We start from the raw sequence: 15,112 nt of genomic DNA on the forward strand, positions 1-15,112 counted from the left end.
GCATTATTCCATTAGCTTTTAGGGAATAATTATAATTTCCGATATTACAGGGAACTTCAAGTTATTTTAGCATACATCAGGGATGTATGTGTAATTTACCTTATATTATATTAGACCCTCGGTATGAGTACTCTCGTATCTGTATAAAAGTTCAGCCTGGCCGTTCATTTATTTAATTTGTTTGTTTCAGTTGATTTTGATCAATTATTAATTATCAGGAGTAGTTTGTCGGAATCAGAATGGAAAACCCAGAAGAGAAAGGCCACCATTCCGACACGGCGGAGTCAGACGGCGGCGGAAAAAATAGCACTGCGCATTTCAGCCTCCCTGATACCAAAACCGCCGCGGCAGATGAATCTGTGGTGGAGATCACCCTCGACGTGCGGGAAGACTCGGTGGCGGTGCACAGCGTTAAGACGGCCGCCGCCGCCGCCGCCGGCGATGTGCAGGACTCTGAGTTGAATATTCTTCCCGCCAAAGGCATGGAGAAGAAGTCTTCATCCGGATCATCTTTCGCCAGAAACGCTTCGTCGACAATTAGGCAGGTGTCGCTGGGGATGAAGCGTTTGGCCTCCGTCACGCGCCGCCGTCAGCCGTCGAGGAGACTTGATCGGACTGAATCCGCCGCCACGCACGCACTCAATGGACTCAAGTTCATCAACAAAACTGGCGGTGGTGGCAGCGGCGCCGCCGCCGCCTGGGCCGGGGTGGAGCAGCGGTTCAGAAAGATAACCTCCACCACCAATGGGTTGCTACCTCGTTCGCACTTTGGTGAATGCATTGGTAATTTCTAAAATATAGTAATTTATTTGCATGATAAATAGTTAATTAAGTAATTAAATCTCTACACATTCTTTTTTCTTTACACCCTTTAATAATTTAATTCATTAAATTGAATTTTTTTCTTCTTCTTTTAATTGAAAAGAAAATTCACAGCCAATCGAAGTCCACTGAGTAAACTTCACCCTCGTACAATAGTTTGCAAATGGTTCTAGAATTGATATATTGTGTTTATATTTATAATGTGGTGTGTGCGCGCGCGCGCTAGGTATGAATGAGGAGTCAAAGGAATTTGCCGGAGAGCTCTTCGACACGCTTGCGCGGAGGAGGCATATCGCCGGGGACTCGATCACCAACGTACAATTGAAAGAGTTTTGGGACGAGATTAATGATCAAAGTTTCGATTCTCGACTTCAAACTTTCTTTGACATGTAAGAATAATCTAATGTAATTAAAGAACATTTCATATATATTATATACACGTACACACATCAAGTGTATATGTAACTTATTCCAAATTTAAGGTACATGATGAAAATTATATTTATAAATATACACAATTAGTGGGGTTTTTTTTTCTTTGTTAAATTAATACAATATGAATTAATGATGTTTTTTTCCTAATTAAATAAATTCTTAAAATGTAGGGTTGATAAAGATGCCGATGGAAGAATCACCGAGGATGAAGTCAGAGAGGTATAGTACTATACCTTTTCTATACTGATTTATTTTATTTATTTAATTATATTTCTTGAATTTTTAATTGTTAATTCAACAATGATTAATATTTAAATTAAATACTGTCTTTTGCAGATAATTACTTTGAGTGCTTGTGCAAATAAGCTAACTAATATCCAAAACCAGGCTGATGAATATGCTAGACTAATCATGGAAGAATTAGACCCCAATAATATTGGCTACATTATGGTAAGTAATTAATTAAATTCCAAAACAAATTAATTAAATATCTAATTATAAATATTAATATAAAGGCAAATTAATTAAACAGATAGAAAATTTGGAGACGCTTCTACTACAAGGCCCGGGAAAATCGAGTTTAGCCTCCGCGTCGACCCGAAACCTGAGCAAAATGCTGAGCGAAAAGCTAAAGGTGACAAAAGAACACCCTCTCAAAATGTGGTGTAGAGATAATTTTCACTATTTTTTGATCGATAATTGGAAGAGGGTTTGGGTTATGGGTATGTGGATTGGAGTTATGGGTGCACTTTTCGGTTACAAGTACGTCGAGTACAAAAGGAAAGAGGACGTTTTCGAGGTCATGGGGCATTGCGTGTGCATGGCTAAGGGTGCCGCCGAGACTTTGAAGCTCAACATGGCGTTGATTTTGCTGCCGGTGTGCCGGAACACCATCACGTGGCTGAGGAACAAGACTAGATTGGGAGTCGCGGTGCCGTTTGACGACAATCTTAATTTCCACAAAGTAAGTTTGAACCATTTTATTTTTCTTGTTTTCTTTTTCTTGTCTTGGTTTGGATCGAACTTTTGAATTTTTCGCTGATTCTGATTTGAAGATCTTAGACTTTGGAATTTTTTTTTTAAAAAACCTAACGCAATGTTTGGTAGCGTTTTTATTTTGTTTTCATTGACTCCCCAAAACAAAATTATATTTATTACACTTCTCAAATAATTTTCTCAAAACAATCTCAAAAGTTTCTCTCTCCTTCAGACATGATGTGACTGCTACAGTAAAATGATTTGACTGCTACATTAACAAATGTCTTCACTAAAAAACAAATAAATATCACTTCATCTTTCAATTTTTTTCTTCTAAAATACATTTTTCTAACATTTTTAAATATGATGCGACTGCTACAGTGTATTTTGTCTCCTTCAAAACTATAAACAAACATTACTTTCATTCTCAAATTATTCCCCCAAAACACATTTCCTCATAATAAAATCAAAATAAGTTTCAAAACGCTTCCAAACATAGATATTTTGGGTTTTCGATCTGATTTTAATTTTCCAAGAATTATGAAATTAAGAGAATGTAATTTTGGTATTAGTGCCAACTATATAATATCGATATTGTAGTTTTTAGTTTTTACTATAGGGGTGAAAATTATAACATAATTTTTCGAATTCCGCCAATCCCTATCCTAATTTTCCAGGTTTGAACTTGTTTATATTTTTTTAAGATATTCATTTTTACTATTTTTTTTCAAATAATTTTGAGTTGGAACAAAGAGTTCGATTTTAGATTATTTTCAAATAATTTTGAGATAGCATTAAAATTAATTTTTCAGTTTCGAATAAAATCAACTTTTTTTTATTGAAACGAAAAAAAAAAAACAATTCTAATTCGATCAGTCTGATTTCCACCTCTAATTCCAACATATATATTGGTTTGTCTTTAAATTAAGAATATTCCCCAATGTGCAATCTAATACTTAGCTTTGTAGCATGTGAACATGTGAAATCCTCCTTGTTCCAACACAATCAATCCAAGAACCTATCTAACTTATTTATTTTTATTTATTTATTTTAATTATCCTAGGTGATAGCAATAGCAATTGCAATAGGTGTTGGAATACATGGTATAAGCCACCTAAGTTGCGATTTCCCGCGGCTACTAAACGCAAGCCCGGAAAAATACGAGCCGTTGGAGCCGTATTTCGGAGAGAATCAGCCGACAAGCTATGGTCAATTTGTGAAGGGATGGGAAGGTGTGACAGGGATTTTAATGGTGATTCTAATGGCAATATCATTCACACTTGCATCTCCATGGTTCAGGAGAAACAGAGTAAAATTACCCAAACCACTGAATAAAATCACAGGGTTCAATGCATTTTGGTACTCACACCACTTGTTCATCATTGTCTATACTCTCCTCATTATTCATGGGATCAAACTTTATTTGACTCACCAATGGTACAAGAAAACAGTGAGTTGTCCAATTTAAATTAAAATTAAAATTTGCCTATAAGCAAATTTTATTTTGATTTTCTCTTTTTTTTTTTTTTTTTTTTTTTAATTTGATAAATATTAATGGATTTTACTAGACTTGGATGTATCTAGCAGTTCCTGTGGCACTCTATGGTGGTGAAAGGTTGTTCAAGGCATTCAGGTCAAGAGTCAAGGCCGTTAAAATTCTTAAGGTAATTATATTTTACTCCCTCCGTTTCTAAATGTGTGTCGTTTTTCACCTTGGCACTAGTCATACGAATCTCAATAAATATATTTTGATTTTAGAAAAATAGATATAGAAAGACCAAAATACCCTTGTTTACTAATTAATGCATAAAAAGTGTTGGAGAGTTAATAGGGGTGTAATTGAAAATATGTAATTAATGCAGAATTTGAATTGTAAAGTGACAGATAATATGGAATAAAATAAAATTCTTAATCATATATTGTGGATCAGAGAGAGTACTTTATTTTCTCAAATCTCTATTAATTTATAGAAATATATAAAAAAAATGTTCATATATTGAATTAACGGCCCTTGTCATAAATTTTTAATGTATTTAGCCCCCTGACTTAAAATTCGAGCTCTGCTAATGTAAGCGACTAAACTACTTTTTCTTTTCCATTAACTGTATTTCCACTAAACTCTTAATTAAGACATAACTGAGAAATATTAGAATAAATGCATTATTGAAATTCTAAAGTAACAGTAATTTAAAACCAAAAAAGAAAAAAAAAAGATCACTAAAAAACCACGATTATTTTTATTTATGTTTCGTTTTTTCGTGTAAAAGTTATCGATTAGTATTAACGAGCATGAGTTGTTTGGGAATGAAGGTGGCTGTGTTCCCTGGGAATGTGCTATCACTGCACATGTCTAAGCCTCATGGATTCGAATACAAAAGTGGACAGTACATTTTTGTCAATTGCGCAGCTGTTTCTCCATTTGAATGGTAGGTCACAATTCACATCCACTTTATATATTTAAATTAAAAAAAAAAAGATAATTCTAATAAAATATTTATTGAGAAATTAAATATATATTGAGAAAAATTAATAAGGTTTTAATGCAGGCACCCTTTCTCTATTACATCGGCACCTAGTGATGGTTATGTGAGTGTTCACATTAGAACCCTCGGTGATTGGACAAAGCAACTTAAAACTACTTTCACCAAGGTAAATAATCTCGTAAATTATACTCAATTTGTTTCAAAATAATTGTTTTTTAAGGTTTAGAAATATTGTATTAAGAAAAAAAAATGTTACTGATAATTTTGATCAATATGTGTGTGTATATATATGTATTAAACTTATATGGTTGATTGTGAGTTCATTCGCTAAAATTGTGTATTATATATATTGGGTAAATTACAAAAAAATCCATTTTGTTTGGGTAATTAAAACCACTCATGACTATGAATTTTCTTATACGTTCATCCTAACGGTGTTAAATTTAGTGGAATCGTCTAGATTATGTGGAATAGTTTTTAGTTTGTATCCGTTTTACCTCATTCGAGCTCCACATATTGAAATAAAATGATCATAAGATGTGTCTCTTGGCTTGTAAAAATCAAATTGTGGTGCATCAGAAACCGCAGTTTTGCACAAAACGAGTGCAGACTAGAGAACATTTCACAAAATTTAGAAAATTATGTTGAATTTGACACCATAAAAGTGGACGTATAAGAAGACGCATAGTTAAGGGCATAATTGTAATTACCCAGATAAAAAAGTATTTTCGTAATTTGACGTTATCACAGGGATTGGCAGTAAATTACCGTATATATCTGATATATACGGTGTTTGTCTTATTTTGTTGTATTGTTAGATGTAACTCAACAAAAAAAATATATAACTCTTCTTGTTTTCATTGATGTGCCAAGATTCATTGAGCTATATTTTCCTTCTTTTTATTTTTTATTTGTTTATTTTAATTATTATTATTATTATTTTATTTTTATTGTTTTGGAAACATCGTAGGTAACTTATTGTCAAATGTTTTTTTGTTGATGGTTAGGGGGATGTTTGTTTTTATTTCCAAAACTCATTTCCAGTTTTATACTATTCATAAAATCGAGATCATGTTTGTTTGACAATTTTATCCAGAAATTCTCATTTTTTCTTATCAAATTTCTATTGAAAATACACTATTCATACCTTTTTCAATTTTCAAACCTACCAAAACCTACTAACTAACCTATATATTTTATTCAACCAACTCATTTCTCTCTCTTTCTATACATCACTCCTCATTAATATTCACACTCTCTCTCCTCTCTTTTCTCTCTCCTCATTAATTTATACACTCTCTCTCCTCTCATTTCTCTCTCTTCATTAATATCTACACTCTCTCTCCTCCCAATTTCTCTTTCTTCTAATAATAATAATAATAATAATAATAATAATAATGGTAATAATAATAATAATACCAATAAATAATAAAATAATAATAATTATAATTATTATTATAATAATAAAAGAATATAAACAATAATAATAATAATAACAAAAATAATAATACTGAAATTAATATATGATGATGATAATAATAATAATAATAATAATAATAATAATAATAATAATAATAATAATAATAATAATAATAATAATAATAATAATAATAATAATAATATTAATAATAATAATAATATTATTATTATTATTATTATTAAAAATAATATTCATTGTAGAAGTAGTAATAAGAATAATAATAGTAATAGTAATAATAATACTAATAAATAATAAAATAATAATAACTATAATAATTATAATAATATAAGAATATAAAAAAAAAATAAAAAAAAATAATAATAATAATAATAATAATAATAATCATCATAATCATAATCATCATCATCACTATCATCATTCTCAATCATTATATTCTACTTTTGCACGTACTTTCGTAGAGAAAATTCACCACAACCAAACATATTCTCATTTCTACACCTACATAAAACTAAAAATACATCTTCATCCAAACATATTCCCATTTTCTACACAAAAACCAATAATCTACTTTTCCCATTAGAAATTTTGAAAACTAGAAATTCATTTTGGAAACATAACCAAACATCCCCTAGGTTTGTCAGCCGTCACCGACCGGAAAAAGTGGGATCCGTAGTGTTGACTACTTGGAAGGAGAAGACAATCACAAGTATGTCCTTTTATTTTCCATTTTCATATGAATGCAAAGAAAATGAATGCTTCTTCCTAAACTCAGTTTAATCAATATCTAATCAGTTATATAACGATTTTAAATTCGCACTCTATTATTATACATGACGTTTGAAATTGAAATGGACTTTTTGAATTTTTTGCCGCCTTTCATTTCAAAATTTATGATCTTGGAAAAGTGTTTTCAATCCGAATTCTAAAATTTTTAATTTACGATCTTCCTGGATCAAAGTTGAAATATATATGAGATTCCGGTTTCGGTCGTATTTCAATTTTCGAAATAGTTCCAAAAGTTCCAATCTTTTACCCAAAAATTACACGTTTAATAGCACATTATCATGTATTTTTTATTACACATAAACAAAATAAGATGGAATTTCCTATTTCCATTAATTTCCGGTCCAAAAAAATTCCGATTTCCAATTCTTCATGAACAGATTGTTTTTCACGTCTGATAAACTTGAGTTTTTCTCGAAAGCATTAATTTCAATCCGATATGTTTAGGTCTAACTATTTATATTTATATCCTCCTCAGCTTCGAAGTGTCAACTCAAACCCCTATCACTCGATGTTTGATTCTAGCCAATGTACTTAATCATTTCTACTATCTAGTCGTTGATCCATTCGAGACGATACCAACAAACGAACAAAATTAGTAAAAAAAAAATAATTACACTATTTATAACAAAATACAAATTACGATATTTCTGATGTATCACACAGCTGTCCTAAGGTGTTGATCGATGGTCCATACGGAGCACCGACACAAGACTACAAGGACTACGACGTGGTCCTACTCGTAGGTCTGGGCATAGGCGCCACGCCCATGATCAGCGTGGTCAAGGACATAGTCAACAACATGAAGGCGTTGGACGAAGCTGGTGAAAACGAAAACGCCGCTTTAGAGGGCGGGACCCACAAACGGAAAAAAACAGTGTCAAATTCACCGAGCGATAAGCAAGACTTCAAGACAAGGAGGGCGTACTTCTATTGGGTGACGAGAGAACAAGGCTCGTTCGATTGGTTCAAGGGTGTGATGAACGAGGTGGCGGAAATGGACCACAAGGGAGTGATTGAAATGCACAACTATTGCACTAGTGTGTATGAGGAAGGGGATGCTCGTTCTGCGCTGATTGCTATGCTTCAGTCGATTAACCATGCCAAGAACGGAGTGGATGTTGTCTCCGGGACTAGGGTTAAGTCTCACTTTGCTAAGCCTAATTGGAGGGAGGTCTACAAAAGTATTGCGGTTAATCATCCTAATGCAAGAGTTGGTATGTTTTTTCTCTAAAATCACATACGTTACGTATTGTTCTGCATGAAATCATTTTTATTACGATTTGTTTTACTTAACAATCGTCAATTTAATGTTTATACACATTTTGCAGGAGTGTTCTACTGTGGGGCACCGCCACCAGTGAGAGAGCTAAGACAACTAGCTTCTGATTTTTCTCACAAGACCACCACTAAATTTGAGTTCCACAAAGAAAACTTTTGACCTACAGCCAAGATTACAACTCGATTTTATTTGGGTAAAATATATAGATAGTTAAAGGTATTTTTTTTTTTTTTTTTATTTTCCTAGAGTGACCTCACAAAAGATCATGCTCGAATCAGCATAGATTATTTGTCGGGTCGAATTTGATTTGATTGTGGTGGTGAAGCAATGGGATTTGGGAATAATTTTCCCCAACCACCTGCAAATGTATGTATGTATACGTACTATTATATTTGCTCTCTTCTCTTTGTCTCTAATGATGAGTTTCACAATTCATATTCGTTTTTTTGTTTTTTTTTTCCCTTATGCGCTGGCTAGTAAAAATAATGCAAACCAAACTAACCTCATAAAGTTGATCTATCTCGGCCGTTTGATCCTCTGGAAATTGGGCTTGATCGGCTGGCTCAATATCAGCCGTTGATCTGCAGCAGTATCGTTGGGCCTATAGGCTATCAGGGGCTTCTTCACCGGGCCCCGCACATCACCAGAAACAGCACTGCTCGAAATTGCAGGTGAAACAGCTTTTCTTTTCAGCTTCCACGGGAGTTCGAGCCTCTCGAGTATTCTAGAAGTTTTCTCATCCATTTGCTTGTTGCTTTGTGACGGTGATGTAACGAGTTTATCGAGATTTGAATTGTAAATGCACGTTGGGGAATTTACCCCTCCGAGTTCGTTAACAATGAGCTGTTCCCATTCTTCCGCGAGACATGGGGAAGTTTTGTTTTTTTCTCCTTGTTTGGAATCGAGTTGTGGTAGTTCATCTACTTTGATAACTATGTCTTCTGCCTCCTGCATTGATGGTTGTACCTCGGAGTTTTGTAGGTACACTTCTGACTCTGGGATTACTTCTTTTGTTTTAGGAAGTATTGCCCTGTAACGATCAGAATAGATAGTCATGTTCGGCATGCTGATGAAGTTCAAATGATAATATTGTTTGAGTTCAAGTTCTTAGAAAAATCAGCAGCAAGCAAATTTGTTTCGCTGAACGTTTTTTTACATGATAATAAAAATAATTAAGTACGAGAGTAGAGAAGATGATTTACCCGAATTGCAGGCTCTGTTTAACAAGCACGTTCAGTTTTTTATGGAAACCTCTCTCGTGCTGGAATGGATTGTAGTCGCTTACTTCCATCTGGAAATGGCAGTTTGCACTTAATTATTATCGTGACATCGACGAAAAATATATTGTTCGCTAAACGATGATGAATTTCACTTAGCATCTTCGGACCATTGAGACAAACAAGGGTGACTGTCAAACAATAATTAATACTGCCTCGAAAACGGATCTACTTAATTGGATAATCACCAGACTTGAGATTCAGAGAATTCAGTAAGGGTTTTTTTTTCAATTAAAAAATGTCCGTTTTATTTTAATTTGGATCATCGTGAAGTTGAAATTACATTCCAGTCAAATTAGCTTTCAGATCGATGCATATGTTAGAGGAGTAATCCAAAAGAACAAAGAAACTGTAGGAATTCAACCTTTAGCAAAGAGGCTTGAACTGTGTTTTCGATCTCTTCAGCTACAACAGAGCTAATGTGTTGGCTGGCGTCAAAGATAGGCAAGAACTCTTCTGATGCTGAAAGCCTCTGCAGATTTACACATGGCAAATATTTTTATAAGTAGAAAGAAAAGGAAAAAAAAACCCGATTCAAATTTTCTCAGATTAAAAGATGTTGAAAGTTCAGAAACAACAGTCATGTTACAAAGTGGTATCTGAAATATAAATATCAACCATGATTCCTTTATCAACTTATCAAACATTCCCTTGGTGATTAACTATGGTAATAAGCAGTTCAAACTTCGTTGGAGTCTTGAAGATCGTTTCTTAATTCAGGGGTCCAAAATTTGGAACACGAATATAAGTAAAAGATGTTTCGAAAAGGTGAACTTTTTAATCATGACTTTAAAGGGCTCAAAGTAAATTCGAGGTCTGCATTTAAAGACACGCACACACGGAGAAGAGTAGAGGGTGTGAGAAAAGCAGAAAAGCAATTACCCTGAGAAGCATCGTCCCTTTGTCCGAAGGTAAGAGAATGTAATAGCACTGGAATGAAGTCTCCCTCTGAGTTTCGATATTACAAGTAGAAGAGCAAACCAGACCCTGATCATGGGAATTTAGAACAGTGCATACCACTTGAAAAACTGCAAATCGAAATATAATTGAAGGGTTAAATGTAAATCAGTGTCAAGTTCATGAGGAATAGTCAAAACTATCAGTATGCATAAATCTACACAAGATTTACAGAGCTTTCCACACACGTTGACTGTTTAGCTCCGTTTCCGAACTCTTGTTCCTATCTGGATCCAGAAAAGTTGATGCAGTGACAAAGTAGGTCGTTCCCATAATCACCCCTGTCCAGAGCAATGAAACAGAAATAAGAAATGGAAAGCGTAATATGCAGTATTTTTTGCTAGCTACTACTATCGAACACTAAATGCCGGTGAGGCTGCATTTATTTAAATTTTCAAAAATCATGCATATGAGCCATTTTCACATCAGAAACCTGCAGTCTATATGCAGCTAATGGAGATATAAAATCTACATATAGAGGAGCCTCTTCAACTTCATTGCATGCAAACCAAATTTCACCCAGTAGTCCCATTGAAGCATTGCCAGAAACAACAAGAAAAACATAAATTCAACTTGTCTGAAAATAAACTTAAACCAGTGGAGCCTTGCTAAACTTATCTTGATTTACTGTTAGGAAAGATGCATTAGAACAAAACAACTTAACTTTCAGACATGCAAGCAAATAAATGCTGCCTCTTAGTACAGATCACGTTTGCCATGAGGCTTAGTAAAATTGGAGCTCAAGATGATATCCATGAAAGCATGATCAGCAAGTTTCACATATTACAGAGTAGATAACTTAGTTGATCTAATCCTTAACGAGTGGATTAGGAAATGAGAACTTTAAAGCACAAAGGTAAAATCCTGTAAAAACAAAAGATGCCCCTTATGTCAGAGATATACCTTCACTTAATGATCCTAAGTTGGTCCTCTTAATGACATTGAAGTCAACAGGTAATGAAACTTGCTTCAGTTCAGGACTGTCCTTGAAAGAGGGCATATGTAGCATCGTTTGTTCGCCAACCCTAACAGAGTTCTCAATTATATCTATAGCTCCAAGATCATCATTGGTTACTGGACAAGAAGACCTCTTAGTCTGGCTCGTATTTGACTGGTCCAATGGAATGCCGTGACATCTGCATGTCTGTTTAATATAAAAGATAACTGTGATGATACTGATTTCATGTTCAGAGTTAAAGCACAGCCACTGGAAAACAGCAAACAGATGGAAGGTAAAATAATCGTTCTTCGTCAACAGAAGAATACATCAATCTCGAACATGAATCAATTTACCAGTAGTACACATCAAAAACATTAAGGATAACTAATCTTCTTTTCCAGGGCGTGGAACGAGCAAGGCAAATAAAATGTTCAAAAACTGTCGAATTACACAATTTGTATTCCAAGTTTTTCAGAATTTAGGAATCAGATTAGTAGCACTTTAAGCCAGTTCAACTTCCTTAAGCAGATGGTTGCTGTGATATGACTGGACAGAAATTAGATTTTGAACATTTGTTACAACATAATACCAGCACATACGGCATACCATAGCCATATAGTTCAGAGCATATTTTTTTATTGTTAAGAAATTGAGGTAAAGAAGAAGCAGTTGAAGTCATTTTAAGAATATGTTAAGACGAAATGTACAGAAATACCCAAATAGATAGCTGTGTATATACATATATGTGTAAGTGTACAATTAACTGACAGTTGAGAATATGTATGCTATGCTGGGATGGTGTACACAATTCAAGGATCCTCAGACAATGTACCAATATCACATACTTCGTCTAAATGATTATACCTGACAAGAAATGAACTCGTCAACTATGGGATTGAAGGATGTGCACAAGTTGCAGGTTATCTGGTTCAGGTTGCTTATCAAACTGGTCTTGAATATGAAACGAGCTTGTAATGGTTCTTTCCTGTCATCCTTTAAATCCTCAAACCATCTTTTGGTGAGACATTGCAGTACGTGTTTATCTGAAAAAGTAATTTTGGTTAAAATCCTAAATGAGGGGGGGAAAACAAAAAACGAAAAAAAAAAGGAAAACTCACACCACCAATCCATTTTTTTGGAAAGTAATATTATCTGTAAATATTCACATTTCGCCTCTCGCGAAACACAAAAAGTACACTTGCCCATCTAATTCTAGATGAATCAAATTTTACTTTTCAATGATGGAAAGGTTACACAAACAACCTACCAGACCTTGGACATTGCCAATATATGACAGGTGAACGACAAATTGACCGTTTTATCCTCTCCATATGAAATTATCGATGTTTTTCAAGCAATCAGTAATTTATGATGCGCTTGATGAGCGTGAAATATTATAAACTCGACAAAAATTGCACCCTGATCAAATATCTGGTGCAACATCAAAACAACAATTACGGCATTCTGATTGCAGGAAATTTAGCTTAATGGAATGACTTTGATATTTTCCTTTACCTATAAAAACTCAGTTTTCGTCAGTAATATTTCTGTTAATACTTTATAATCTGACATTTAATAAAATTTCATCATCCATACATTGGAGTAATAGCGTACCAACAAGCGAGAAGAGAATATTTTTTGGTCAAAAAAGCAAGATTTGCATCTTTGTCACAACAAGTTCAAACCGTACAGTAATATATAATGATTATGCTTAACCTGGAACACGTGTCTGAAAAGAGCAGTTTTTACAAAAACCAATCTGCTCCACGAAATGGCTGATATCGTCAGTGATATCACCAAGCTGGCTTGATGCTTGCTCCAACAAAATAAATTCCACTGAAACACACTTGTCGCTCGCATCCTGTCAAGAACCTCACCAAAACCTTTGTAGTCTACAATTATGAAAAACGATCACTAAGGTTGGTACAACAGACTGTGGAAGATCGTCTCACCATGAGAGCCTTCATTGTTGCAGAATCCAGGGTACCAACAAGATAAGAACTAATCAGAATCACTTTTTTTCCTATGTTTCTATCACGATTTCCCCAAGAGTATACATTTTTTTCACTCAGAACATCCGTCAGTTTCAGGTCTGCATGAATCGTAAGAAAAAAACAAATTACTGCCACATAGTTTCTTATAAGTGAATGCAGCACAGAGGAGGACAAAATAGATATTACCCTTGCATAGGGCCCCGGAATCGTTGGATTCGGAAAAGAAAGCATCCGTAGGCAAACTGTTCACAGCATGATGAAAATCACGCAAATTGAAGTTTACTTGGGGACTATACGCTATCTTCAGCTGTTTACAGCAAAAGCGGCCATCTCTTACCAGTCAATTTAATCTTTGATCCAAAAAAAAGGATAAGAAACATCGACTCTCATGGACAGAAATTAGACAGAATAAGAACAGATAGCAGTGCATTACGCATTTCAACTTTTTCACACAAATAACTCCACATTGCATACACATACATTGTCACATGGTGCACGGCACGTGCAAAGAAGCTTGAGACAATCCAAAAGATGAACAAAACACATAGAAAAAAGCAGAAAGTGTGACAATAATATGGTGTGCTACATAAGAAAAACTGGTTTATTTCCATGTAGTGCAAATTTGATGGCCCCAATTCTCGATCAAGCCATTCAAAAACAAAATTCTTAGATTAAAAAAAAAAAAAGCACACTGCATCTGCCACAACCTCTCGACGTTAATTCTCGTTTCACTCAAAAGAAAAAGAAAAAGAAAAATAAAAACTGGTGTATATGTCACTTGCAGTTAATAATCATAATAAGTGAGGTGAATTTTAAAAGTGCATATAATTGGTAAGGAAGAGATACCTCATCGGAACAAGAAATTCGATTCCTCAGAACATAACAAAGTCCAATGCGATCGAGCAGTGTTTTCGACTGCGATTGAATTCCTCTAGAACTATTATCAATTTTCGGACACGAAACTGCATAATAATTAGCAAGCTGCAACAGTGACTGGTACAGTACAAAAGTTTTTTTTTAGTGAAAATCGAATATAATCAAAATTTGATTTCCGAAATAATTTCTGCACAATCTGAAATTCGATAGAAACATCAAAATCGAGAGAATCATTAACACGTATATGTAATATATATAAGCGTCGATTGATTTCTGTATATACCTGCTTCAGATCTCGAAGAATTGGAGGTGATAAGCTCCGCAAATCCAACACGAAGCAAAGCAATACCATACTTCAGTTTCTTCTCACTCTACTTTTGGGGTTTATGAAATTTCTTCGTCACTGAGAAAATGCTAGATTGGGCTTTTGTCCGCTTTATATATGATACATTTGGCGCCTAAATATGTAGCCCAAAGTGATGCATCATTTGCTAATTGCTAAGTTAGGTTTTAGCATTCCCACCCCTGTGTAATTTATACTTGTCAAAAAAACCCTGTCAAATTAATTGGCAAACACTCCACTATGAAAATCAGTCAAAGTCAATATGGCCCGTACAAACTAATCATGCAAACTGCAATACACTCGCAATATATGCGACTGAGGTATTTTTTGATCTGAAACGACCAAATATTCTTTACATTCGAAAAGTCGAAAATTACCGATTCACCATAGATTTTTATAAGCCCTTTTTAGAAAATTTTAATTAATTCGATCCCTGGTATGTTTTTCCCCAATTTATATATAGTTCAACATACGAATTTTTCTTTTAAACCCTTTTCTCTA

At 34.1% G+C, this 15,112-nt stretch overlaps 2 protein-coding genes across 2 annotated transcripts; one reads left to right on the forward strand and one right to left on the reverse strand.

Annotated features, from left to right (window-relative positions):
- The first annotated feature begins 143 nt into the window (after nt 1-143).
- On the forward strand, nt 144-8,657 carry LOC105972318 (respiratory burst oxidase homolog protein C). Its single transcript, XM_012997260.2, has 12 exons — nt 144-783; nt 1,049-1,211; nt 1,428-1,476; nt 1,594-1,707; nt 1,790-2,221; nt 3,299-3,685; nt 3,804-3,899; nt 4,546-4,661; nt 4,782-4,884; nt 6,792-6,865; nt 7,609-8,159; nt 8,274-8,657. Exons 1-12 carry the CDS (start codon nt 240-242, stop codon nt 8,381-8,383), a joined length of 2,739 nt encoding a protein of 912 aa, XP_012852714.2. The 5' UTR covers nt 144-239; the 3' UTR covers nt 8,384-8,657.
- On the reverse strand, nt 8,531-14,773 carry LOC105972319 (uncharacterized). The gene is made up of 12 exons (XM_012997261.2): nt 14,552-14,773; nt 14,239-14,385; nt 13,579-13,699; nt 13,351-13,490; nt 13,115-13,259; nt 12,263-12,441; nt 11,362-11,602; nt 10,647-10,739; nt 10,384-10,529; nt 9,866-9,973; nt 9,427-9,515; nt 8,531-9,254 (listed from the first exon to the last, which is right to left on the reverse strand). Exons 1-12 carry the CDS (start codon nt 14,618-14,620, stop codon nt 8,741-8,743), a joined length of 1,992 nt encoding a protein of 663 aa, XP_012852715.1. The 5' UTR covers nt 14,621-14,773; the 3' UTR covers nt 8,531-8,740.
- Nucleotides 14,774-15,112: the final 339 nt, after the last annotated feature.

This window comes from Erythranthe guttata, chromosome 4, assembly GCF_056151865.1.
Source record: "Erythranthe guttata isolate IM_541 chromosome 4, IM_541, whole genome shotgun sequence".
In the NCBI taxonomy this organism is placed as follows: domain Eukaryota; kingdom Viridiplantae; phylum Streptophyta; class Magnoliopsida; order Lamiales; family Phrymaceae; genus Erythranthe; species Erythranthe guttata.